This window comes from Mastigoproctus giganteus, chromosome 12 (genome assembly GCF_048544385.1).
Source record: "Mastigoproctus giganteus isolate SK-2022 chromosome 12, ASM4854438v1, whole genome shotgun sequence".
In the NCBI taxonomy this organism is placed as follows: Eukaryota; Metazoa; Arthropoda; class Arachnida; order Uropygi; family Thelyphonidae; genus Mastigoproctus; species Mastigoproctus giganteus.
Genome location: NC_143586.1, coordinates 176119184 through 176146091, shown reverse-complemented (window position 1 = coordinate 176146091; position 26908 = coordinate 176119184). Strand labels below are relative to the sequence as shown.

At 35.6% G+C, this 26908-nt stretch overlaps 1 protein-coding gene across 1 annotated transcript in view; it reads right to left on the bottom strand.

The window, feature by feature from the left end:
- Window positions 1-26908, bottom strand: part of LOC150077613 (uncharacterized) — a 278408-nt gene that overhangs the window by 12221 nt on the left and 239279 nt on the right. The window contains exons 14-15 of the mRNA XM_090385960.1: window positions 24973-25111; window positions 8391-8511 (exon numbers count right to left, since the gene is read on the bottom strand). Of these exons, the coding sequence (XP_090242086.1) occupies window positions 8391-8511; window positions 24973-25111 (260 nt within the window). The remainder of the gene's footprint in view (window positions 1-8390; window positions 8512-24972; window positions 25112-26908) is intronic.

The window sequence follows — 26908 nt, the reverse complement described above, 5'->3', positions numbered from 1 at the left end:
CTTTTGTCTGGAAACACCAAAAATCATATAACACTGGATGGTTATGTTTATGTAGATCAAGATCTAGCTATAATAGAACATCCAAATGAAGATGAAATACCACTGAACAGTGTTAGACGCGACCATGATCACGAAGAAATTAACGATGACGCTGAAGATGCATCAGAATCCATCAAAAAGTCAACTTGTGAAGAAATGATTCACGCTTTTAAAATGGTTCGTCTGGGTCTACTGTTTTGTGAAAATGTTCCTGATAATGTTTTTAATGGTCTGAATAAATGTGAGGTTTTCTTTGAGAATCAGACATTTTTTAATATGTAATACCGGCAAAAATTGTGTAAACATAATATAAATAAGTATGTTTTTGAAATAAAATACATCAAAACTAAATGTAGATTTGTTTTCATTTTCTAATTAGATAATGATTTCCAATAAAAAAGATATTCTCTGTATAACGAATTTGCTCGCTGGATTTATCAAATTCGTTATAGGGAAGTCTGCATATATAAACAAGGACCTCTCGGAACCAAGCAAAAACCAGTTGTAATCAGCCTTTCTGCAGTAAGTGGGACTCTGCTGCAGTCAACTAGCATCTCGTGGGATACATGATGTTCAAACCTAAAACTCTCCATACCACTCCTACTATGATTAAAGCTGGCCCCTTTTGAAATCGGCCATGTCGTAGGCAATGGCAAATCACCACATTATCTGATGCCACAGAGACCACAACAAAAACAACTCCAAAAACTGATGTTAACCAGATTCCGGATGTCACTGTGTGCCCTACAAAATAATTTAAGAAAGAAGAAGATAAATGTGGCCACATGGAATGTAAAAAGTTTAAAAGAAGGCAAGATGGAAATGGTCATTAATGAAATGGACAGGTACAAAATTGACATTTTAGGAGCAACCGAAATCATGTGGACAGGACAAGTTCATTTCAACTCTAGAAATGGGTCTGGTTATTTTTTCTCCAGAAAAAATAACCAAAAACCCATTAAAAGAACATGGTGTCACTGTTATTTTGAATAAGGATTGTTCAAGGTCTCTTCTTGGATACAATCCTATTAATAGTAAAATGATGATAGTTAGACTTCAGAACCAACCTGTAAATCTCACAGTTTTAGTTGCATATGCACCGACAGCCACAGATGTCGATATGGATATTTATTATGAAAATCTCCAAGCATCTCTTGACTTGGTCCCAAAAAAGGATGTTTTGATACTCATGGGTTATTTCAATGCAAAGGTAGACAAGACAGTCTCTTCTAGTCTGGAATGTGGAAGGTTTGGCCTTGGCACTAGAAATGAATGGGGAGAAAGATTAATTGAATTTTGTCACCTGAACAGTCTTGTCATATGTAACACTGGCTTTCAGCAATACCCGAGAAGACTACAGATGGAAATCTGATAATCAAACTATAAATCAAATTGATTACATCCTTATTCAGCAAAGATGGTGTTCTAGTGTTATCACAACAAAGACACTTACTGGTGCAGATTATGGCAATGATCATCAGACACTTCACATCATTCTCAAGCTGAAGCTGAAAGAGATCATGAATACGGTTTTTCTCTAGAAGAATGGATGTAGAAATGCTGCCGGAAGAAATGTGGAAAAATGCAAAAAAAAAAAAAAAAAAAGCATTATTAAGGATTCAGCAACAGATACATTATAGAAAGGAAAAGAACTTGTGTTTTAAATTTGTCAAACAGAGAACTACAAAAGCCCAGGATGTACATGGAAACAAAAAGTATCAGAAACTAAGAAAGTCATCAAATGCTGTTTAAGCCAGAACAACAAACAGGATTATATTAATTGAAAGTGTAAAGAAATTGAATATACAACAAACAAAAAAAAAAAAAACACACTAAGAAGATGCGTGATGTTATTAAGTCCTTAAGACAAAAGTTCCATCCAAAACTTAATGTAATTAAGGTCTCAAAGGGTGAAATTTTAACAGATTTGTTTTGGGTTACTGGCACAACAGCAACCTAGGCTATAATGCGCCAACCACGATAAATGAGTAGACATATTAAAAGTACAGAAACAAAGGTTAAAATATTACAGTTACCCAGAAATATTGGTCTACGTACAAAAAGATTTGTACAAAAATATGTATAAGAGCAGTCAACACGGTATAAATGATATATAAAATGTAATAAAAGTATATGTTAACAAAAGAGTATATGTTAAAATGATGTAAATAAGTTTATCAGTTTTAAATAGTTAAAAACAGGCGACACGTGGTCATTGTCAGAGAGTATCTGACTGAGTGTACAGGGTTCAGTCAGATGGTTAAAAGCAGTAAAAGATATCCATTGTTCATGTCTAAAACATGGACATTCAGTTAAAATGGTGTCACAGTACTCACACATAGGAGGGTCATCAGCCCTCAGCAGAAGAGTGCATCAGACGATCTAGAACAACTTCCTCTCTATGAATCCTGCGCAGACTAGACTAGACTGCCATCTTTGTGGATTACAGGTTTAATTTGATATAACTTATTTGTGGACTGTCCATGGCACAATTGTTTCCACTGGGTGTGTAATGCATTTCTTATCACTTGCCCGTAGTCTGTATAGTGGGCTGTGACTGCTGTGGGATTGTGCAGATCTGGCTGCAGCATCTGCCAGATCATTCCCTTTAATCCCGATGTGGCTTGGAATCCAGCAGAAGTGGATATCAAATGTAGATTCACAAAGGGTAAACAACTTCTGCCAGATTCTGGACAGAACTGGATTATATCTGATTATGGATAATGCCTGTAATGTGCTTAACGAATCAGTAAAAACCATATACCTTTGATAATTATTACTTTTAATGTGGTCCAAGGCTAGCTCTACAATGTACAAACTCTGCTGTGTATATACAGGAACTCCCTGCCTTATGTAATACTCAACTTACAGAATTAGACTTAACGCAAGTTTTTGTCAGCCGGTGCAAACTTAAAAAAAATCGTGGAAATGTATTTTGCATCTCGTAGGAATAAATGGAGGTAGCATGAAAATATCATAATGTGAACACAATAACACTGTGTGTTTTTTTTTTGTAATTTGTTCCAAGTCCTTGGAAGTTGAAAATTTTGCTATATTACTAAGCTATTTATCTCTCTAAAAGGTCATATTTATAATGGAAATTGCACTACCCTTTCATCATCATATGTTCCTGTTTTTATAAGAATAAATTTTGAACACCTTTGTGATATTTTTCTAAAGCACATTTCTGGAGGTCATGACCATAAAACGATAAAAGCAATTTGCACTTTCCAGTTTATTGGGCTTTTCTGTTAGTGCATCTAATTATAAACACCTTAAGTCTTATTGCACCTTAAGTCTACAACTGATTATTGAAAAATGCAAAGAATTCAATATTTCAGTAGTTTTGTATTTTATTGATTATTCAAAATCATTTGATTCTGTTCAACATGAGAAACTATGGGAAACAATGACTAATATGGGATTCCCAATCCACATAATTCAGCTGATTAAGCTAATATACCAGGAACAGGATACCAGGGAAACACACATTTCAAAATCGGTAATGGTGTCAGGCAGGGCTACATTTTGTTACCTCACCTTTTTTAATCTTTATGCCAAAGATATTGTCTGTGAAGCTTTGGAAGATTTAGACGCATCAAAATTGGAGGTTTGAAGATAAACAACCTTTGTTACGTAGATGATACTGTGCTAATTTGTAATTCTAAGGATCATTTTAAAGAAACTGTGAGGAGAGTATGTGAAGCAAGTAAGAAAAAAGGATTGTTTCTTAATGTGTGTAAAACTAAAATTATGGTGATTGGTGATAATTTCGGTTCCAGTAATGTGAAGGTTAATAAGCAAGATATTGAAGGAGTTGATGAATTTGATTACAGGTAGGACCCGTTTTATGGCAGGGTTAGATTCCAGCAAAACAGGGTCGTAAAACAAGACCAAATTATAACGTAATTCAATGAGATAGGTTCCAAAATTCCCAAGTATGTACTAATATTTGTTCTTTATAAATAATTAAATTTTTTAAACATTTAATGCACGTTTTATTTATACTTATGCATAAAACAATTAATAAAATAAAATATTAACTTACTTTGGTCCTGTGGAGTCATCGCTTGAGTATGTATTTACCTCGCTGATATTTATGTGACAATGGTGTAATGGGGCGACATCAATGGGAGATTCCTGGTTGCGGGGGTGGGGGGGTAATCGGATTCTGAGGGTTCCTTTCCCTTCTTTGTCAAGAATTGTAGTATTGACATCTGGTGTGACTTCCTACTTCTTTCTTTCAAGATGTTATAGTAGGGCTTCAACATCATGTTGACACCTCTTTGGATGCCACAACTACGTTCCCAGATCATTATCACAAAGTTCATCAAATGCACTACGACTTTTGGCAAGAGCACTCTGAATATGTTTTTTTTTTTTTTTTTATGTTTTGATTAGCTCCAACTCTTCCACTCCATCTGGTGTGTCAGCCTCATATTGTTGAGGTTGCACAGTCAGTTTCTCCAATTCCTCCCTCAAAAGTGGCTCACCGTGACTCTGCAGCAACTGGTCAACATCACCTGGATCAACATTGTCAATGCCAACACCCTTAGCCATGTGAGAAACATCTTTAGCCACTTCCAAAACTGGCTCAACAAAATCAATCATTGCTTTGGGCCACAATTTATGTCAGACGCCATTCATGCAGGACTGTGACACTTCCTCCCAGGCAGAATCAATGTTTGTGATGGCATTCAGGATGTTATATGACTTCCAGTAGTGCCTCACAGCTATATCAGACTGTACAGCCTCAAAAATCCCTTTGAAAGTCGTATGCAAATAATACGCCCTAAAGGTTGCAAAAGTGAAGTTGTGTTGGTAGGCAAATACACAACTTCAACTTCCAAATGGTCATTGTCGATTTCTTGGAGGTTAGCTGGGTGTCCTGGGGCATTGTCCAGCACCAACATGACTTTGGGAGGCAAGCCATTTACTGCACAAAACTGAGCAACTTCTGGACAAAAGTACGAGGTGTACCATTTGCTAAAAATTGTCTGAGTCACCCACACCTTTTTGTTAGAGTGCCAAAACGCAGGAAGTTGTGTCTTCACCATACCTTTCATTACGAGGCATCTCTGAATGGTACCAACATCGGTTTGAGTTTAAATGTTCCTGATGCACTGCCACCTAGAAGCAATGTCAACCGATCTTTTGCAATCTTGAAACCACGGGAAGACCTCTCCTCACAGGCGATGTATGTCCTACTTGGCAATTTTTTCCAATAAAGCCCCATTTCGTCCACATTAAAAACTAAATCAGGGTGGTAATTGCCTTTGTCTATTAAACGTTTAAATTCGGAAGGATACTCTTCCGTCACTGCAATGTCAGCACTAGCAGCCGCAACAGACACTTTCACACTGAATTTTAGAATGGTTTATAAACCGATGAAACCACACTTTGTTGGCGTAAATGTTTCAGTGCTACCAGACCCCTCACATATTTCATCAAATAATGACTTCGCCTTGTCCAGAATTTCCGCTTGTGTAACAGGAATGATATTTTGGTTCATCTCATCAACCCACAACACTAACAATTTCTCCATTTTTACCATTGTCTCACTGCGTGAATAAGTCATTTTGGAGGATGACACACCTGTTATCCCTGTGTGTGTGTGTGTGTGTGTGTGTGTGTGTGTGTGTGTGTGTGTGTGTGTGTGTGTGTGTGTGTGTGTGTGTGTGCGTGCTTTATTTTATCAACTTTGTTCATAATCGTTGATACAGTGGAAGGCGCTAAACTTAACACCTTACACACATCCGATCGACATCTGACACACATTTGATGCTCACTAGACTCCATGCAATGAATCAAATCCATTTTCTCCTTAACTGTTAGTGCTTTATGCTCTTTTTTTTTGCCCCCCCCCAGAACAGACATTGCCCTATGCTTAGAGCTCATGGTTACACAAAAATTATTATTATTATTATTAATGAGAAATAGCACTATAATAACACTGTGTAACCATTAACAATTGAGGGAAAATCACAACGAAACCAACATGGCGCACTGAACGTAAACAACTCCAGGCATCGCTATCATTCAACCCACAATGCACCATGAAAAACAAAAGAAATGCCTAGTGCGTGTCTTGACTCACAGGTGTTGCTGCGATGTGTTACTGAGTTGCGATTTTTTTTGTTATTTTCAATTTTATTTGGGTAATATTTTGAAACAGTTGTAAAACGGACCATCATAAAACGGGACCTACCTGTACTTAGGGTCAAGAATAAATAAAAATAGTGACTGCTCAAATGATGTAAAGAGACAACAGGCAACTGCAAAAATGTTGGTCAGTGATCTGACGAAATTATGGAGAGCTCAAGATCTGCCCCTTAAAGACGAAACTGAAAATCACTGATTCGTTAATTTTTCTGGTTGCCACTTATGGATGTAAGGAATAGACCTGAAAAGAGTTGACAGGAAGAAGACTGAGGTATTTGAAATGTAGTGTTACATGAGAATACTGCATGTTTCTTACCTTGTTTGAAGAACAAATAAGTGGGTATTGAATAAAATTGGCAGGCCTAAAATTCTTCTTCATAGCATCAACAGAAGAAAACTCAAATTTTTTGGACTCATAGCAAGGAGGGAAAACTTTCAGTTGAAGAACATAATAAAAGGAAATATCGAGGGGGAAGAGGAGCAGAGAAAGACCTGCAACTAGGTGGAAGGATGGGATCAGTGAACTTCTGGGCATGACAGTTTGCAATGCCGCTCATAGTTCAAAAGAAAAAGGCACCAGTCTGGTCCAGGGGTGGGAGCATCTTGGGTATCCTACTGTATTAAGTTGTATATATTTTGTGATATATTTTTAAATTGTAACAATAAATATGATATATAAAACTGCTTCATTGAGAGCTTTGTCTTAGGTTTATCAAAACAAAAGAAGTGTATAAGTTGAAGGAAAAAGACAATGAAATAAAAACTTGCAAGTAGCAATTCACTGCAATTATGCACTGTGATTCATCCTCAACATGACAGATATGAATTTTAAAACACTTAACTATATAAAAACAATTTTTGGCAAATTAAACCCTTGATTTAATGGATCTCAGAAGAATAAAATTTTTTTTACAGATACCAGATATTCTGAGCATGCTCACGAGGACACTCAAAATACTCCCTGTTACTGATGAGTTCCTGGGAAAATTAGGAACTCATGAGTAACAGCAGCCAACAGCAAATATTCCAATTTGTTTATGAACATTGTTAAGTAAATATGGTGTGAAAAAAAAAAAAAAATTAGGTTTAGGAAATTTGACTCTGAAAATCCACCAATATTTCAACTTTGACTTTTTGGTTCCAGCTCTGAATAAAGTTTTTTCAGGCACCACTATATACAGTCACGATAAATTTATTTTCTACAAACTATATATCAACCAATAAAGCCAAAGTAAAAGCAAAGCTTTTTTTTTTTTTTTTTGTTCATTGCTTAACTTTATTTCAGTATTTTTAATACACAGGGACACAAAGTAACTGTGTTAATTATTTTCAATTATGTGAGGTACAAATTTGTGATTTAATGAACATTCAGCAATAACAGACATCCTTCCTCCTATTAGTCTGTAAAATATGGTAAGATGAGGTGACCAGGTAAGATATGAAAAAGAGAGAGACAGATAGTTGGCAAGAAATTAAAATAAGAAATGAAAAGGTAACCAAAATAAGACTACATTGCAGTGTTTTTCACAATTTCAGTGTCTTCATCAGAGGCCATCCACCAAAATTATGAGAAAGATGGCAATGTTCTTGCTTCTGTTTCCGACATGTTCTGTATGCTACGGTGCACGTGTGCTGTTCTTAACACGTGTGCACATGTTAAGAACAAATTTTGAATTTTGCAGCAAGAATACTTCACTTCTGGTGTATACCGTAAATTCAATAGGATTAAACAAAAATCTTCTTCACACTTTCTACATACTATATATATATACACATATATAATTTTTTTTTTTTTTAAATTCCGGTTACTATCATAAACTCATTTTCTCATAGACATTTTATGAATGATACAGATTTGTCTTTGTCAATGCAAAACTTGAGGGTGAGATTGTGGACAAAGTTATATTTAAGATTAGTTTTAATAATGTTTAACATATATGAGTATAACTTGTTTGTTACAATGCTAAATATGAAATGAAAAACAGGAAATTAAAATGGTTAAATAAAAAAAGATATTTTATCATATATTAACATTGGATATCTGAAAAAAAAAAAAAAAAAAAACATAGGGGTAACTTTAAGTACTATTTAAAAAGATGATGTTTCTGAAAAATAGAATGTCCACCACTCATATTCCTCCAAAAAAAAAAAAAAAAAAGCGAGAGAAAGAAATATAGGTCACTACCCACCACTGTTCTGGATAATTTTATTGAGATATTCTGCCATCAAAGTACGAAGAGCCCGTTTATATGGCAGACCCATTTTGTGTGGGAACACAACAGAGGTATCCACCACTGTGTTATGGATTAGCTGAAAATAAAGAAAAAGTCATTAATGACGTTAGATATCAAAATAATACAATAACAGTTTTTGAAAGACAATACAGCAACAACTGTGAAATATAAGTTTCTGTAAATATATCAAAATAAATTCTTGGAGATGGAAGGAAGAGCATAAAACATGATATGTAATGAAATATTTGATATACTGATATGCAAAATATATACCCAAGTTCTTCCATATTCTGAAGTTTACATGTGGTGGGAGTGTGCAATCCTTGTTCAAACTTTAAAAGTAATGTGTGACATTCTGGTTTTGCATGTGCAATAGTAACATCTTGCTGAATGAGCAGTACATTAAAGTTATTACATGTTTAAAAAAAAAGGTGTTACCTGAAATGGATCTATTGTTACATAAAACATATGATGAGGATTTTAAGAAATACTGTTAGGGGTATAAGGGGCAGCCATTTACAAGTACAAACTGCCGCAATGAAAATGCTAAAAATAGTGGCACCAAAAAATGGTTCCCGGATTGTTTCCATAAGTTCTATGACATATCTTAATTTAGGGAAGTATTTTTTATAGTAATGGACATTGCCTCATTTTTGGATTAATAATAACCATCCAAGACCAGGTAATCATCACCAGAAACTATAGAAAATACATCGCCAAGGAGCTTGGAATGTCAGATGACACATGTCAACGATGCTACCTGGCTTCAGAAACGATCCAACGCATCACTGCGGGATGCAAGGTGATCACCCAGATGGAGTACATTTATAGGCACAACCAGGTAGCCAGGAAGTACCAGTTGATCAAAGAAAGTGTACCCTATTACAAGTACGAAGCCCAGCAGTACTAGTCATAGTACTAGCTGTACTGTGACTGCACCATAATAACGGGACATAACCCTTGTCAACAAGAAGGAAAAGGCTACTGATCTGATTGACCACCCAACACTGGCAACCTCCAGAAAACTCACAAAGAAACAATCAGGAAGTACACAAACCTAAGACAAGAGATTAAAGAGATGTGGCATGTGCAACAAGTAACGACCATCCCAATCATTGTATCAACCACCGTATGGTGCCAAAGATCGTACATAACCTAGCAGCAATAGGTCTCCCAGAGAACACTTACAAGGACTCCAGAAAGTCACAATGAACACCTGTATAGACCTAGATAGTCAGAGTTCCTTGACCAACAGTAACACCAGACATAACCACCCTGTGTACTTGGTAGCAATACCCATCACAGTGTGGGACCCCCCCCCCCAATCAGGGAGAAATAGTACAAAAGCAAAAACAACAATAATAATAATAATAATAATAATAATACACGATTACAGAACATCCGGACATAGGCATATACTTGAGGCTTGATTTGGTCATTGGAGCTGTCACAGACACACTCTCGGGTATGACAAGCTGGGCTTGCGAATCTAATACACTGATGGAATTGACATTCAGGTGCCATTCAAAGTGGACTGAATTTCGGCAAAATCCAGTTGTTTTACGACAACCAAATCTTCTGTATGCATCTTTCACGATGATGGGACAGTTAGTAACCCTGGGCATAACCCCCGAAATATGGCACCTAGCATACTGGAGGCAACCATCCAGATGCGAACTAATGAGTAGGGGGCTGAAGTGTGGCTTCCACACCAAATGGAGGAATGCTGCCCATCTGTATTGTTGTTGTTGTTATTTGGTTTTTAGGAGCATTAGCAACTAAGGCCATATTGCTCCGGGGATGTGCGGTGGTCATTCCCTGACCTTTCCGCATCCTCCGTATTTGGTGGTGACGGGCTCGAACCCCGGTCTAATCAAGAAGCGTGTGCTACGCACTGCTGCTCCTTCCCACCTGGCTACAGAGGCGCCATCCATCTGTATTACCAGGCAAGACTTGTGAAATAGTGTCAAAGACTGTCAATATTACCATATCACCATAGTGCCTCCTAGAGAATTACAAATAGGTTCAGTCTAGTGGACTGTCTAGAGGTGACCTGCAAAAACCATTTTAGAACTGCATCCTTGAAATGTAAGAAAGATTGGATCATGCCGTTATGCCTATCATAACCTCAAAAGACATCAATCACACCCAGGATCCTGAGCTCATATCATCATTCTTCTCTTTCTTGGTGAGTCCCTTCTACTTCTGATTCTTGTTCTCTCCCTCTCCCTCTAAATTTTTTTTTTTGACTAGTGCAGCATAAGCCTCAGACTTCCTTACACCATAGAGCACATGGCTAATAATAATAATTATCATACTTCTTGAAGGAGGAGATGGGGGGGTGTTGCTGGAGCTTTGCTCTGGAGACCAGATGTGGGTTCACCACTTTAAGCCTCCACTAGATAATAATAATAATAACCAATATGAGAATAATAATAACTGTTGTGTTATAACATTTGAAATAATAACATTATGGCAAACTTCCCTGCTCCAGAGTGAACTTAGCCATAATGGTCATGGCCTCTAGATAGACCTAGAATGGAAAAAAGTCAAGGACATAACAAGAGATGACAGAATGAGAAATTCAGGAGGAAGAAGTACAACAGTTAAAAAGGAAGGCCCACAACTGGTGAACCCCAGGGACAGATAACATTCTTTTACTGATACAAGAAGTTCAGCTCAATCCCAGAAGGCAGCACAATCCCAGAGACATAACTAAGAACATATTAGACCACTTGGAGAACCGGAACCTCATGGCCAAACAGCAGAGGGATTGTGAGCAGAGGATGCAAGGAGCAAGCCTACAAGAATTACAACTTGTACATGGTCTACATTGACTACTACAAGGCCCTTGACTCTGTGTCCCATAGCTGGCTGATAGAGACAGTAAAGATCTACAAAGTCAAACCGACACTGAAACTGCCTAGAAGCAGTGTCATGGCAAAATGGAGGACCACCAGGTCGAGAACATCATGACCAGACTGATACCCATCTGAAGAGGAATCTTCCAGGGAGATGCACTGAGTCCACTATGGTTCCATCTAGCACTTAACCTGCTGTCCACCATGCACAACAGCAGCAGGTACGGATATAATCTAAACAAAGGGAGGAAGAACCCGTATCTCTCATTTGATGTACATGGATGACATCACACTCTATGCCGCAATCAAGAATCAACTCCAACAGCTACTGGATCACAGAGGAGTTCAGCACTGATATCATGATTCAATTTGGACCAGACAAATTGAAAGACCTCTGGAGTGCATCTGGGGAAATCTAGTATCCCGAAACTACCAGCTGAAGACCACTGAAAAGATCGAAGCCATGACAGATGGAGAGATCTACAAATATGTGAGGATGATGCAGGCCCACCAGTTACACCACTTAGAAGGCAAGGGGATCAATGCCTGCCTGGCTGAGAAATACCATCAGAGACTGAGAAGCCTGCTAAAATAAAAACTGAATGGTGGGAACATGGTCACAGCCATAAACACTTACACAGTACTAATGTACTATCGTTTTTACTGTCATAAGCTATTTTACCAATTACCACTTATGCTGCTGCAGCCTGGTACGCACTAAATTGCTTACAGTTCAGTCCAAGCTTGGTTTGATCCAGTGCAGTTTCCTCCTAGTACTAGTTAGGGCATGTAGAACTGTCTCTATCTCTGCCCTACAAGTTCTATCTGGTTCACTACCTTTAGACTTATATTTAATTTACCATGGACTTTCTTACTTCATTCGTAAGGGCCACCCTGTAGAATTCAATGGAATTCAAATTGACATGTCCTTAAGTCCTAAAGAAAAAAAAACGACAAATTTTAAATATTCTTCATCAGGGCCATGCGGTAGATTTTCTCAGTATGATGCAAGTCTTCAAAATGCCGTCCCTTAAATGTTTTTTCTTTAAAATAACCTTCGGCTGTGATTTAAAAAAAAAAACTGCACAAAATGTAAGAATACTATTTTTATTTTGAAAATATAAACTACTTTAAAATAATGATATCAACTACAACAATCTACTACAGTTTTACCCTTCTAACCTTTAACTTTAGCAAATTCGTTAATTAGGGATGTGTAGACTAGAGTGGCAGCCAATGTAGATTCAATAGAAATTAATGACAGATTTCTAAGTTTTGTTTGGTTTATTGAACTTCCTAAGTAGTGTTTTATTAATTTTAATTTGGAAAAACTTCTATCCCCACCAGCTACAGAGACAGGGAGTGTTAATAAAATTCTCAGAGCTACAACAGTATTCGGATACAAAGTAATTAAGTTATTTTGGCACAAATAATTTAAAACATCCAAAGGTTTCATAGAATATGGTAGCATTCGGGATACATCACGTAATTCTTCTTGAAGATCATTTGCATTTATATCTGATTCATTTTCGACCAAAAGTATTGACTGGAGACTGGTACAATAATTTTCTAGTGTTTTGTCATCTATATCGTTGAGTTTTAAAATGTCATATAAAAACTGAAAATTTTTGCTATGGGTTTCCAGAAGCTTGAATTGTTCATTCAGAGAATTAAGGGTAATGTCCAGAATATAATTGAAAAAGTTTATTTTAAATTTATTCTCTTCTGTTAAGGGTTCATTGACAGCTTCTTCATAGTCAAATTAACGCTTTTTCCTTTGCAATTTTCATCTGATCATATCCAGATTGTCTATAACTTTTCACTTTTTGTATGGTTTCTGATAACATCCTTAAACAATCTGACAAATTGATAGTTACAGATTGCAATAGCTTCGAGCCTGAATTTATTTCAAATAAAATATCATGCCAAAGAATTACACCGCATATAAACTTGTAATTTTTAATATTTTTTGCTAACCCTCTTGCTTTAACTTTAGTTTCTGCATCTCTGTTGACGTCTTCTATTATTTAGAATAATGCATCATAGATTTCACAAAGTTGAAATCGTAAAGGTTTTAACGCATCTACTTTGCTTGACCACCTAGTAGCACTCAATGGTTTTAGAGTTAATTGTGAAACATATTTTTTTAGCACTTCCTAACGCTTTGTAGAACCAGAAAAAAAAAAGCGTAAAGTTCTTGTACAATAGAAAAAAAAAGTTGTTGTTTCTGTAGAAGAAGATGCTGCATCATTCACAACTAGGTTTAAAGAATGACATGCGCAGGGCACATAAAATGCCCTTGGATATTTTTCAACTACTGTATTATATTTTGTACACCCTTTCTTACTCCTTTCATATTAGCTTCATTGTCATAGCCTTGTCCTCTAAGCCACTTTAACTCAAAACCTAACTTTTCCAAATGTGTCAGAATAAGTTCTGTCAAACCCTCTCCGGTTGAATCACTAGCTTTAAAAAAACTAATAAAGAATTCTTCAATTTCATATTTATTTTGAATGGAGTTAAAAGCGGCAACTCTTAATTGTTAATGAGAGCTGTTCAATATGACTTACGTCTGGGGTACAATCGGCGATTATAGAAAAAATATTTAGCGATTTTTGTTATTTCAACAATTTTGCTTAAAATTGCATTTCCCATCAAATTTATCAATTCATCTTGTATATTATTATACAAGATGAATTGATAAATCACAGACAAGCCACAGACTTGTCTGTGATTTATCAATTAAATATGATGATGCTTATCATGCTATTAAAATAGGGTAGATAAAATAATGATAGAAACGAGTTGCAAAGCTAGTAAGATTTGTAGGTAACAGAACATAATAAATACAGTGAAACTTCTCCTAACGGACACCTCTCTTTAACGGACATCTCTCTACAACGGACATTTTCAAATTCCCCAACTCTCCTCTATTGGTTTTAACGTGTTTTCAGCTTCTGTCTAGAGGACATTCTCTGTAACAGACGCGGACAGGCAATCTGCATTGTTTCGTTTAGATTAGCACTTAATTTGATCTCCCCATAACGGACAGCGGGCGAGCTCACGGCCCTTTTTCTAGGAACGTTTCTTCCACGTATTGCCTCAATCGTGTGTTTATTTTCTACTTCCGATTCTCTGAATTTTATCAAGGTTTACGTCGCCGTTCTAAACCCTTTTTCAAGAATTTAAAGGCATGTGTAAAACTTCTGATGAATTCGGTGTGTGCAGGGGAAGGGGGAAATTTTGTCGGCCTTTCGTCTTTTGAGTTTCAGTTTACAGTTTTGTTCAGTGTCATGTGAAGTGCACAATGTCTTCTCGTAAACATTTAACTTTAAAAGATAAAGTCGAACTCATTAATGCGTATGATCGGCAAAAAAATAGTGTTCGCAATCTCGCTGCAAAATTCAAAATTGGGAAGATGCAGGTAAGCGACATCCTAAAAAAAAAAAAAAAAAAAAAGAACTGCTCAAACAATTTTGGCAACACGTAAATGATCAGGTTCAAAAATCATTCCCGAAAACTGTTGGACTTCAAATTGACAATGTTATGTATGAGTGGTTTTGTCATGCACGTGCTAAAAAACTTCCCATTAATGGGCCTATTATTAGGGAAAAGGCTTTGGAGGTTGCAAAAACCTATGGGAGTAAATGAGTTCAAAGCTTCTGTGGGATGGCTAGACAAGTTCAAAACTCGGCATAAAATTTCTTGGAAAACCGTAAGTGGTGAAGGTGATCGGCAAATGTCCACTCTGTTACAACCCCTGTTGATACTGGGGTTGTAACAGAGTGGACCGTCAAATTGGAAGATTTATGTCGTGATTTTGAAGCTAAGGATATTTACAACTGTGACGAAACAGGGTTGTTTTTTAAAGCTCTTCCTGAAAAAACAATGAGTCTAAAAAACGAAAAGTGCCAGGGCGGAAAAATTTCTAAGGAACACGACTGTACTATTGTGTACAAATATGCTGGGAGATTGAACAACCTCTTGTTATAGGAAAACAACAAAATCCTCGTTGTTTCAAGTGCATAAAGTTGAATCTTTTGAATGTTGACTGGAAGTCTAATAAAAAAGCATGGTTGACACGAGATATCATGAGCGAATGGATAAGTTACTTTAACCAAAACATGATTCGTCAAAACAGAAAAATTATTCTTTTCATGGATAATGCTGCATCTCACCCGCACATTGAATTGTATCATTCAAATCGTTTTTCTGCCACCAAACACATCTGCAGAGTGTCAGCCCTTGGATCAAGGGATAATAAAAAATTTTAAACTTCACTACAGAAAACGTGTTTTAAGACATCTCATTGCAAACATGAACGATGTAACATGTGTGCGTGACCTTGCAAAGAAACTCAGCATCCTAGATGTGATTCAATGGATTTCCTCTTCAGTAAACGCAATTAGAAAACAAACTGTCATGAACTGTTTTGTAAAGTCTGGCTTCTCAAACGCAAAAATTGAAGTTGTGAACAGCAATGTGGAGCACCAAGAAGAACAAGAACTTCAACATCTATTGATAATGTACGATACTTCCGCTACAAGTGACCCTGGCTACAAAGATATAGACTCAAACCTCACCACAGAAGATGGTGCTATAGATATCAACAACATTATCATCGATATTTTTCAAGAAGTTCCTCACGAGGATGAAGAAATGGAAGGAGGTCATTCTGTCGAAGAACATATTAACGACGAACCACGGATAGAAGAAGCGCTCATACAAATCAATTGTTTAAAAATGTTTTTTGCCGCTGAAGAAGATACTGAAGGACTTTCGATGGTTTCTTCACTCCAAACAAATGTTGAAAACAAAATTATCAGCCGGAAGGAGGTGCAGAAGAAAATAAGTGATTACTGTATGTATTTTTCTTAAGATAAAGTCATAATATGCATAGCACAATTGTATGTATATTATTTACAAAAATATTGTGCAAAATCTGTATATAATTTAATTTTACATTAAACGTTTAACGATTTTTCTTTATCTCTTGTGTATGTAATTGTATATTATTTACAAAAATACTGTTCAAAATCTGTATATATTTTAATTTAATTTTACATTAAACGTTTAACGATTTTTCTTTATCTCTTGTGAATGTAATTGTATATTATTTTGTAAATATTATTTACAAAAATATTTACAAAATCTGTATATATTTTAATTTAATTTTACATTAAATATTTAACGATTTTTCTTTCTTTTTTTTTCTCCCTCAGACTTCTTGTTAGCGGTCACCTCTCTAACGGACACATTCTCGTTCCCTATGGCTGTCTGTTAAAGGGAAGTTTCACTATAGATAACGAATATCTATCAAATTGACAGCTAGCAGCCGTTTTGACATATGCCTTTCTTTAACTTGTTATTGTATTGTCTCCACTTCAACGTATATGAATTTAGTAAAAATAGAGCAATAAATAACGAACGCAAAAGTAGGCAAATGCAAATATTTCCTAAGCAATTCTCTCTCTCTCTCTATCACACATAGAATGCAAAAGTAGCCCAATTTTACCTAAATAACTCTCTATCTATCACACACAGGCACACGTTCCGCACCTGAGATATACCCAGTCCATGCAAATGCTACTTTTTAATTCGCGTCCCTATTGTCATAACATTATCAATGATAATAAGTAACTACAATTGCTGTAAAAAACAATAATTCTCTTACTTGATCTACTTTTTAAACACAAAAACTGAATTAGTATAAATGCAAAAAATATTATACTGATACAGATATATTATATATCTGATTTACTGATTTAAACACAGCACAGCCACTTGCCACTTCTTGAGACAAACTAACATTAAAATCAAATATTGTCAATAATTGTAAGCTCAAAGCAGAACTATCAACATGTAACACGTGCAATTGTCTTTTGTGGTAATTGCTGCCTCAGCTTTTAGGAGCGGCCGTGTGGTATATCACAAACAAAAATAATAGCTCCACGCTGTCAGATCAAAAGTCTTTCGGCGAGCACTCGCCAACAATGCACCTGCACCAGAAACCGAAATCAAAGGGTACCAAAAGCGCTTGGGCAGAGGCGTGCGATAAATCATATACATCAATATCGGAATAATATAGACCAATATAGAAAAGCATTGTGTAAAGATTTTTAATTATTGAATGGTTCAAATTGCATTTTGATTTCGCTGCTTATGCCGCCCCCTTGCAGTGCCGCCTCTCTGTATCATAGCACGGCACGGCCCTGTTCTTCATGAACGTTGGCAACTTTGTTGGTCTGATTCCTAAAAACACTTAATTACAAAATTATTTATTCCAGAAGTTACATTTGTTAATAAAAACACTCGTAAATGGTTTTCTCCCAGCATGTTTTCTAGCTTTCTTTTAACAGGAGATGGTTCCTTAAATTTTCAACTTGCCTATTTCCATCTTTCCAACTCCGAACTTTGTCTTTGTGGTTCTGTCAAGGATTTTACACACATTCTTTTCTTTTGCCCTATTTACAATGAATTCTGTTCACAGTTACTGTCTGTCACTGGTTACTCCTGTTACACTGGTTACACCTGTTACTCCTGGCTAGGAATCTGTCTTCATTTCCTTTTCTACTTTCTTTCAGTCCTTTCAGAATTTCTCACACTCTACCTTTCTTAAAAGATGACAGTTATTGTCTGAATTATAAACCTATTTTATATTGTTGACCAATACTTATACTTAACTTAAATTCATTCATAATTTGCAAATTCTTTCAGAACTTCACCAAGCTTCTCCCCTAAATTTGTTAAATCCATAAAATTTTAAGGAATGTATTCAAACACTTTCTTGTTGCTATTAGTCAGGTAGCACAAATTGTATAACCTGTAACATTCAACTCAACTGTTTGCTCCATTTTTTTAACATGTGTTAAAATTTAACATTTTATAAATATATCCATATTTTGTAAATAGTGAGTTAATTTATATTTAAATAACACCTTTGTTTTCTTTATATTTTGTGGTAAAGTATGACAATAATATAATTTATGTCATTATCTTGTAAAATTTACTGTGCTGAACACCTGTTCATGCCTTGAATTGATTGGACATTAATTGCTGGACTAGGACATTCATCAACTGTAATCGTTAACCCCCCGCCCCCTTTTTTGTATACATTATTTGTAAAATAATTTTTAATTTTAATTTTGTACATTTTGTATTCTGCATCTGGATAACTCTGTAAATTTATTTTTGTATAACTATTTGTTTAAAGATGTATAACTTTCTGTATAATTCCTTCTCTTGCAAACAGTTGATAACCTGAAATAGTTAACCAACTATTTCAGGTTATCTATCTCTAATTGGTTCCCCTATTTTTTAAAGAAAGTCTAACTCCAAAATTTCCCTCAATTTGAATTCCTAACTCAACCTGAAATGGTTTCCTTAATGTTTACTTTGTTTTTATACCTACAGGCACGTCCTCATCACGACAGCAAAACACAGTGGAGTTGAACTGATGTTACAGGTGCTGCCACTCATCAGACACATATTTATTTGTTATTATTAGTACTAATGTACTGCTTCGGAATCACAGATTGGATGAACATTGAGCTGTATGAGATTATGAGATCAACCAGGACAATGATTACCAAGAGCCACGAACACTGCCTGAATTTGGTCATTGAGAGACTTACCATGGCTCGTAAAGGAGAGAGGGGATTGATTGATTGACCTCACTGAACATGAGAAGGCGATTAAGAACCTGCAGGATTACTTCCAGGAAAACACAGTACCAATATAACAAGCCACGAGAAAGATAGAAAAAAATGGCACAAAATACTCAATTTCAGCAGACAGAAGAAACAAAGACACTCCATGGCAGACAGTACTATGACCTCCATCAAGACCACATAGATAAGATGGCTTCCAATGCTTGGCTAATGGATGGAAGGTTCTGCCCTGAGATTGAAGGATTCATGCTCACTATTCAAGACCAGATAATCAACACCAGGAATTACTGGAAATCCCAAGGACCCAGAAAGTGACATATAACACATTAATGATGCCATCTGGCCCCAAAAAAATCCAGGCCATCACTGCTGGATGCAGAGTGATTACCCAGATGGAGTACAATCACAGACATGATCAGGTGGTGAGGACAATTCATCAGAAGCTAGTGTAAAAATACCAGCTGGGTGGGCAACCTTTATAAAATGGTGGGCCAAATAAAATGCCTGAGGTACAAGCAGGCCAAATTTTTTTAGCTTTCCACGATTTATAGGATTATTAAAATGGTGTATAATGAAAAAATTGTCAAACATTTTTATGTAATTTATTATAATATTTATACATACATGTACGCATAATTAATTTTATTAATAAGAAAAACGAAATAAAAATTAAGATAAAATTACAAAAACTCCATTACAGTAACAAAATACGATTCCGATAACAAAAATTGCAATATTTTATTTTTATATTTAAAGAGAGATTTGATACTGTTTATTTTTATCAGTGAACTCCAGAAAGCTGCAATTCTGAACACCTGTTGGATAGTAAGAGAGCCTGGGCCCACAGTAACAATAATAATAACTGGACACAGCTAATCATCCCATGTATTTGGCACCAATATCCATTACGAGGTGGAAAAAAAATTCCATAAAAGGAGAAAAAGGCTTTTTTTTTTTTTTTTTTAAATTAGTAATAATAATAATAACACCATCAAGCAGAAACTCCTGGCACTCAGCAAGGGACTTTGCTGATGGAAAGTGCCCACAGGAAAACAGATTTTGTCCAATTTTCCTATAGGAGGAAAATTGGACAAAAGAATGAAGGCAAAGAACCCACCAATCAGAAGGCAAGGAGTTCTAGGGCAACCTATGGAGCAGCAAAGATAGCCATCACAGCCATGCCCCCGGAAAGACTTAGAATGGAAAAAAACTAAGGATGTACAAGATGTTATGGAATGGGAGATTTGAGAGGAAGAAGTACAACATTCCCACAAATTGTGAACACCAGGAATAGATAACATCAATAACTATTGATATAAGAAGTTCAGCTGAATGCACAAGCACATAGCAGAGCAGTTCAATCTTTGTTTCAAAGAATTACCTACCTGAAGGCTAAGACCAAAAATACCACAACCCTGGTGAAGTACAGATCAATCACCTACGTCCCAACAATGTACAATATCCAGACCAGCTACATAACTGAGAAGATATCAGACCACTTGGAGAGCCAGAACATGACTGAGCAGAAGGGATGTAAGCAGCAGTTGCCCATTGATGCTGGTTATGGAGCAAGCCCACAAGAAGCACCTAAACCTGAACATGGCTTGCATTGACTACTGCAAGGCCTTCATGCCCCAAAGCTGGCTGATAGAGACACCAAAGATCTATAAAGTCAACCTGACACAATTCACAGAAGCAAAAACGGTGAAATGGAAGCCCACCATTGATGTTGAGTACATCACAAGCAGACCAATTCTAATCAGAAGAGGAATCTTCTGGAGAGATGCCCTGAGTCAAATGTTCTGTGTAACACTGAACATACCTGTTTAGGATACATCTGTACCTGCTCAATAACAGCAAGTACTGATAAACCTTAAAAGAAAGGAAGAATCTGTATACATCCTCCCTCACCTGATGACATCAGACTGCACAGTCTGATGTCGTCCATGCACAGTCTGATGTACACAGACATACCTGTTTAGGGTATATCTGCACCTGCTCAATAACAGCAAGTACTGATAAAGACCAAAAAGGAAGGAGGAAGAACCTGATGTACATGGATGACATCAGACTGTGCAGCAACCAAGAATCAACTCCAACAGCTGCTGTGGATCACAAAAGAGCTCAGCACTGACATTGGGATGCAATTTGGCCTAGATAAATGTAAGACAGATGGACTGCATCAGGGATATCCAGTAAGATGAGATGAGAATGAAGCCAAGAGAGAGAGAGAGAGAGGGGGAGATACTGTGTAATCAACACCAGGAACTACAGGATGATACAGGCTCACCAGATAGAACATAAGGAGATCAAAGCCTGCCTCACTGAGTTAACAGAACCAACAGAGCTGCATTCCAACAGAACCCAGTTGAAATGCAGCTCGAAGAACGAAGAGAGCCAGATGCTGTCCGAGAAGTTAAATTATGAAATGCTGTTAACATAATGACTTTAAAAGTGCTTTCAGCATACTCATTACATGAATTATTTACAGTTATAGCTGGAAAAGTAGAGGAGCAAGGTTATTCACCAGGCAATTCAGTTGAATAATTAATTGCTGGTGCTGTTTTAAACCTGTACTCTTGAAATGTAGGAAATGCTGGATTTCACTATGATGCCTGTCATAACTTCAAATGGAATAACTAGGGTGATGAGATTTTCAGAGGTGAAAACTGGGACAAAATAAATCTGGAGATGAAAAAAAAAAAAAAAAAAAAAAGCCCCTGGATAAAACAAACTCTGAAGAAGAAAAGTTGAGACCTTGCTGGAGCCAACCACAAAAGTCAGGATGTGATGCAAATTTTTTACTTCCTTAGCTTTTCTAGGAAGCTCTATTATCATCATAAAACAAATAAATCTTTAATTCCATTGTTGATTCGAGTAAAACTCAATAAGTTAGTTATAAAACTGATTGATAGTCTTACTTGAATAACAATGGTAGGAACACAAAAATAAAAAAATACATTTTATATGAAAAAACACCAGATAATTCTATTCATAACCATTAGTCTCCCAAAGAAAACAAGATTTTCACTAGATCTTTTTGTCATTTAGAGGTTTTTTTTTTTTTTTTTATAACAAAGTTATAAAATTCCAATTGAGTCAAATTATAATCGGTTCCTATTTACGCAATCACTTCCAGCGTAGAGACCTCCCTTTGTTTCATTCTTTTTGTCAGTATTTGTTCGAAGAATACACAGAGAGCTGGCACATGGAAGCCACTGTATCCAGGTTCCAGCATACAGGAATGGAAAAATAATTGTATTACTGGAACAGTTTCCCCACTTACATAAAAGTGCATAGAAGACGTGCCACGCTGTCTTGGCGAATATTTTGCATATGTTTCCTTCATTTTAAGTGACATTTATGCACAGACATTTTACTGAACAGAGAGAAAAAATATTTGATATTCTATCTCATCAATAATTATAAAAAGCTTGTGCTTGTTTCAGGTATGTTAGCAGTAGTCAGTAAGTAGTGCATGAACAAGCGGATACAGTTCACATTTATGTTTTATTTTTACGATAATATTAATTCCCATACTATTAATTTTAATTATGCATATTTATATCAGAAAAATAGATTGGCACATAAAACAGGGAAAATCAGTATTCTCAAAAACTATTTTGGGGCCACCCAAATATCACACCTCGGAACAATGGAAAACTGGGACATCTGCTCATCCTAGACACAACTCATACTACAGGCAGGAAAGATGAGAAGTGGTTTTTACGTTCTGCTATACAGATTTGAAACTGGTTCGTGGTGACTTCTTACATCCAGCCTATTCTCATTCAGGGGCCATATTCAGAGTTAGATTTGTTTCGCAGGCCACGCTGACTAATTTGAGAAAATTTGTGTGTTACATTTTCAATGAAGTGTACTGTGCATATACTTCGCAGCCACCAAGATCAAGCAGAAGGCATGCCATAATTGGAGTCTGGGAAAATTTTGATAGCACTTCGTATCAGGTGCTTCTGATCAGGTATGTGCATATTAGATACAAAAAATATATAAAAGAAACAGAATTCTCTCATATATTCACTGCAACGACTGCCACAGTCTTTTTTCAATTTGTTTATTTCCACTTATTTTAGCATCGAATGTACATGGTTCTTGAAATAATTAAAAAAATTTGAAATGCTGTTTTAGTTAACTTTCCATGCCGGCCATGTAAAAATTATTAATTTGGACACCAGTCTTACATGATCATAGCCAGCTGGAAAATATTGTCACGAGTTACCAACGGATATGCTCTTCATGGACAAATATTATTAATGGAGTTAAACAGGTTTCAATGTTGGATCCATTATTGTTTATTGCCTTTTGGTACAGAGTGATACAACACATATCATTGCACAATTCCTCAAAATGTTCCCAACTTCTTTAACCACTGACTGGTGAAGCTACAGCAGTCAGACTTGTTTATTACTAAATACTGATCCTTTAAGAATCCCCATAAAAAGTAATTACAGAATATTAAATCTAGGGAGGATATAGTCCATTAAGCAAAACCACTCTGACTGATCCATCCAACCTGGGAACTTAGTCTAAGAATTCGCAGAAAATTTTTGCTTAGTGAACTGGATGCTCCATTCTGCATATAAAAGCAATGATTTTGTCTTAGATTTTATCTGAGATTAGTAATCTCAGATAATTTTCTCCTGTTATGGTTTCCTTAAAAAAAAAAAAAAAAAAAAGTTCAAGAACACCTATCCATATTCCAGACTAGACACTCAAGCCAGGAGTGTTTAAATCTATGCTAAAGAATAAATGGGGGGGGGGGGGGTATTTGGTTTTTAGGAGCTATAGCAACTAAGGCCATATTGCTAAGGGATATGCGGTGATCATTACCTGACCTTTCCGCATCCTCCATACTTGGTGGCTCATGGGCTCAAACCCCGGTCTAATTGAGAGGCGTGTGCTACGCACTGCTGCTCCTACCCACCTGGCTACGGAGGCACCTGGGGAGGGGGGGGGATTGTTAAGAGAATAATAGGCACAGCTATTGCAATTAACAGTTCCATTTAGTTTAAGTGTGGTTTTATCAGTAAGCAAAACAATATTTGGGTTGTAACACTCAATGGCCAAAAATTCAGCAAATTCCCACTTTTTCACTTTTGTTTTTTTGTCTTTATTATAGATGGTTTATGTCCAAAAAACTTCTTTAACTAGTGTGAAATGTCTGCAGCATTTTCATATTTTGCATGCCATTTAAATTTCAGTCCTTTCCTTCATCAGGATCATGGTACTTTTCCTATGTTCATATTATTCGGAAACAATAAGAAAAAAAGATTATAAACTATATTTCAAATAATTTATACACATTTACATCAGCAGTTATTCAAAATATGTGCCTTATGGACAACCTTGTATATTTGGTTTCTGGAATCAGGTCTCTCTTCAACTTTGGAAAAATGCCTAAATATAAAATGCCAAAAAATGTTGCACTAAACCACATTCTTGATGATGAACTGTCTCTATTAGCTATGCACTTTTAAGTGCTTGATCTTATGCTATTCACAAACCATATTTTATTTCCAAGACCATGACAAATGCGAGCAGAATAATCTTTGTCAAATTTAGGAGAATTTTTTTTTTTTTTTTTTTTGCATTATTTTAAAGACAATATGTTTCCTTTTACCACTATTATATGAACTGCTATGATTTTTTTTCCCTTCTCCTGGAAGCCACTAATAGAGTAAAATATAAAAATTTAAGTGTGTCTGTATTTTCAGTCTTCCAAGGAAAACAACCACACATGATGATGGACCGGAAGCCAGCAAATGAGTGTGTGCAGCCTAGAAGCTAATATCAAAATGGTTTTGTCATGAAATTTAGAGTGGCAAATCTTACATTATTGAATTTTTGTGGAATTCAATAATCAGTATTGAATCCTGAAAATCAGAACTGATTTTAAGCATTTTGAATTTTTGACCTTTCGTTACATGTAAATAATAACAATGGCAATAAACCCACTTGCCAAATCCTAAAAATTCCTGCACTTACTCTCAAAGCTTTCAAATCACTTTCTAAACTGTGTCCTATCAAAATAGTTTTGTCATTAAACATGCTAAGGAGCACAGCCTGTACATCTCTTATTGTTGTTGTGATGCCTTCTAGGTCATCTTCAGTGATGCCACTAAATCTGTAAGTCAAAAAATTTCATTAGAGATGTATAACAAAAAAAAAAAAATATATATATATATATATAAAAATAAATAAAACAATAATAATAAAAAAAAAATAAAATAAACTCCATATGAGATCTTAAAAAAAAAAAATCAACAAAAACATTCTTTTAGACATTTAAAGGGCATTTTGTGTAGGAATTTTAATTTTGCTAATGCCACTTAGAATCCAGCTTTTAAAGGAACCAATTAATGTTCTGACTGTATACAAGGAGACATCTAACTAGTTCCAGTGCTAGAGACTGATTTATAATTTATACCCGAAATATGCCCCTCATTAAGTCTAAGTTAATATATGCCATCTTCTAAATTCATACACCTATAAAACAGAGATGTGATATGCTATCACCAGACTACATTGCACCTACTTTCATCACCTGGGAATGAAAGTAGTGCAGTGCGAGGGTTTACATGAATTATTAATTTATATAAATAATTTTATATAAAATTATTTATATAAATTCAACAAAGATTACAAGCTTCAACTTAAAGCCAAAAGCTGATGTCTGAGCTTTGTCTTATCTTATTCGTATTACCTAACTTTTACAAAATTCTGAATGTAATTGCCTCAATGTAATGGCACTAATGTGAATACGACAAGGAAAGACTGAGGCCATTATATTGACTTGAACAACTTAAGTCTTGATTTGTGCATTTTTGGGTTAATGCAGCCAAACATTACATGCCAATTGGCAATGTAATGTGAATTAGTGATAAAACACATGGAAGTTATTTGTAGGGTGCTTTATCAACCATACGTGCCATGTGGTGGTTAAAGTCAACACAATGGACTAATAACAGTATTTTGTGAAATTTTGATTTGGTTAATGAATTGCATATAGTAAAATCCCATTACAAACTTCTTTTGTTGTAATGGGATTTTACCTCTTGGGGTGGATGAATCATTTCGTTGTAATCAAAATTTTGTTCTAATAAATATTCTTTCTTAAGATTATTTGAAAAGAATCATTATTTGTTCAGATGAATTCTGCTACTAGTTGAGAGAAAATGCTCACATTGTGTTCATTTCTCTGTCTTTACTGCCAGAGGTCACCACTGGCCCCGTCTGTGGCAGTTGCAGAACTTGAGCTTATGGCTCTTTAGAAATGGCCATGTTATCCACAAGTCAACTTAACCCATTAGTGCCTGGCGTACTCATATGGGAATGCTAATTTAAAATGTTATTATTTTGAAACTGTTGCAATTCCATGAAATATTTTTTTATAGTTTATCCATAAATATCAGGAAATGATTCATATACTGCCATCAGTGCCAGATGTCTTCAGTACCAATCTTGTAACTGTTGCAAGAGGCCGATTTATTTTTCTAGTGACTCATGGAAGTTATCAAATTTTTTTTTTTTAAATACAGAGTGTTTTTTTAATTGTCTTTGTTTTACAATTAAATTTAGAGACAATATATGCTGTAAGTATGAACAAAATTTCATTTATTAGATTTTTTCTAGTTATTTTTTTTGTTTATATCTTATCGTTCTCAAACAGGGACATTAGGCATTACTGTATTTTTATTTTTGTTTATAATGAATCATAAACCAGGCGATAATGGAACTGAAGGTTTTTATGGCAAGAAGAAAAAAAAAAAAAAACCAGACTTGAGGAAGCTATTGAAGACGTTGCAAATCAAGAATCTAATAATAATGAGGCTTTTTAAATTTGCATATTACCTCCAAATTTGGTCGAGTTCACAGATTGTGAAGAGTTCGATGAAGATGTTTTACAGGACCTTAATTCATT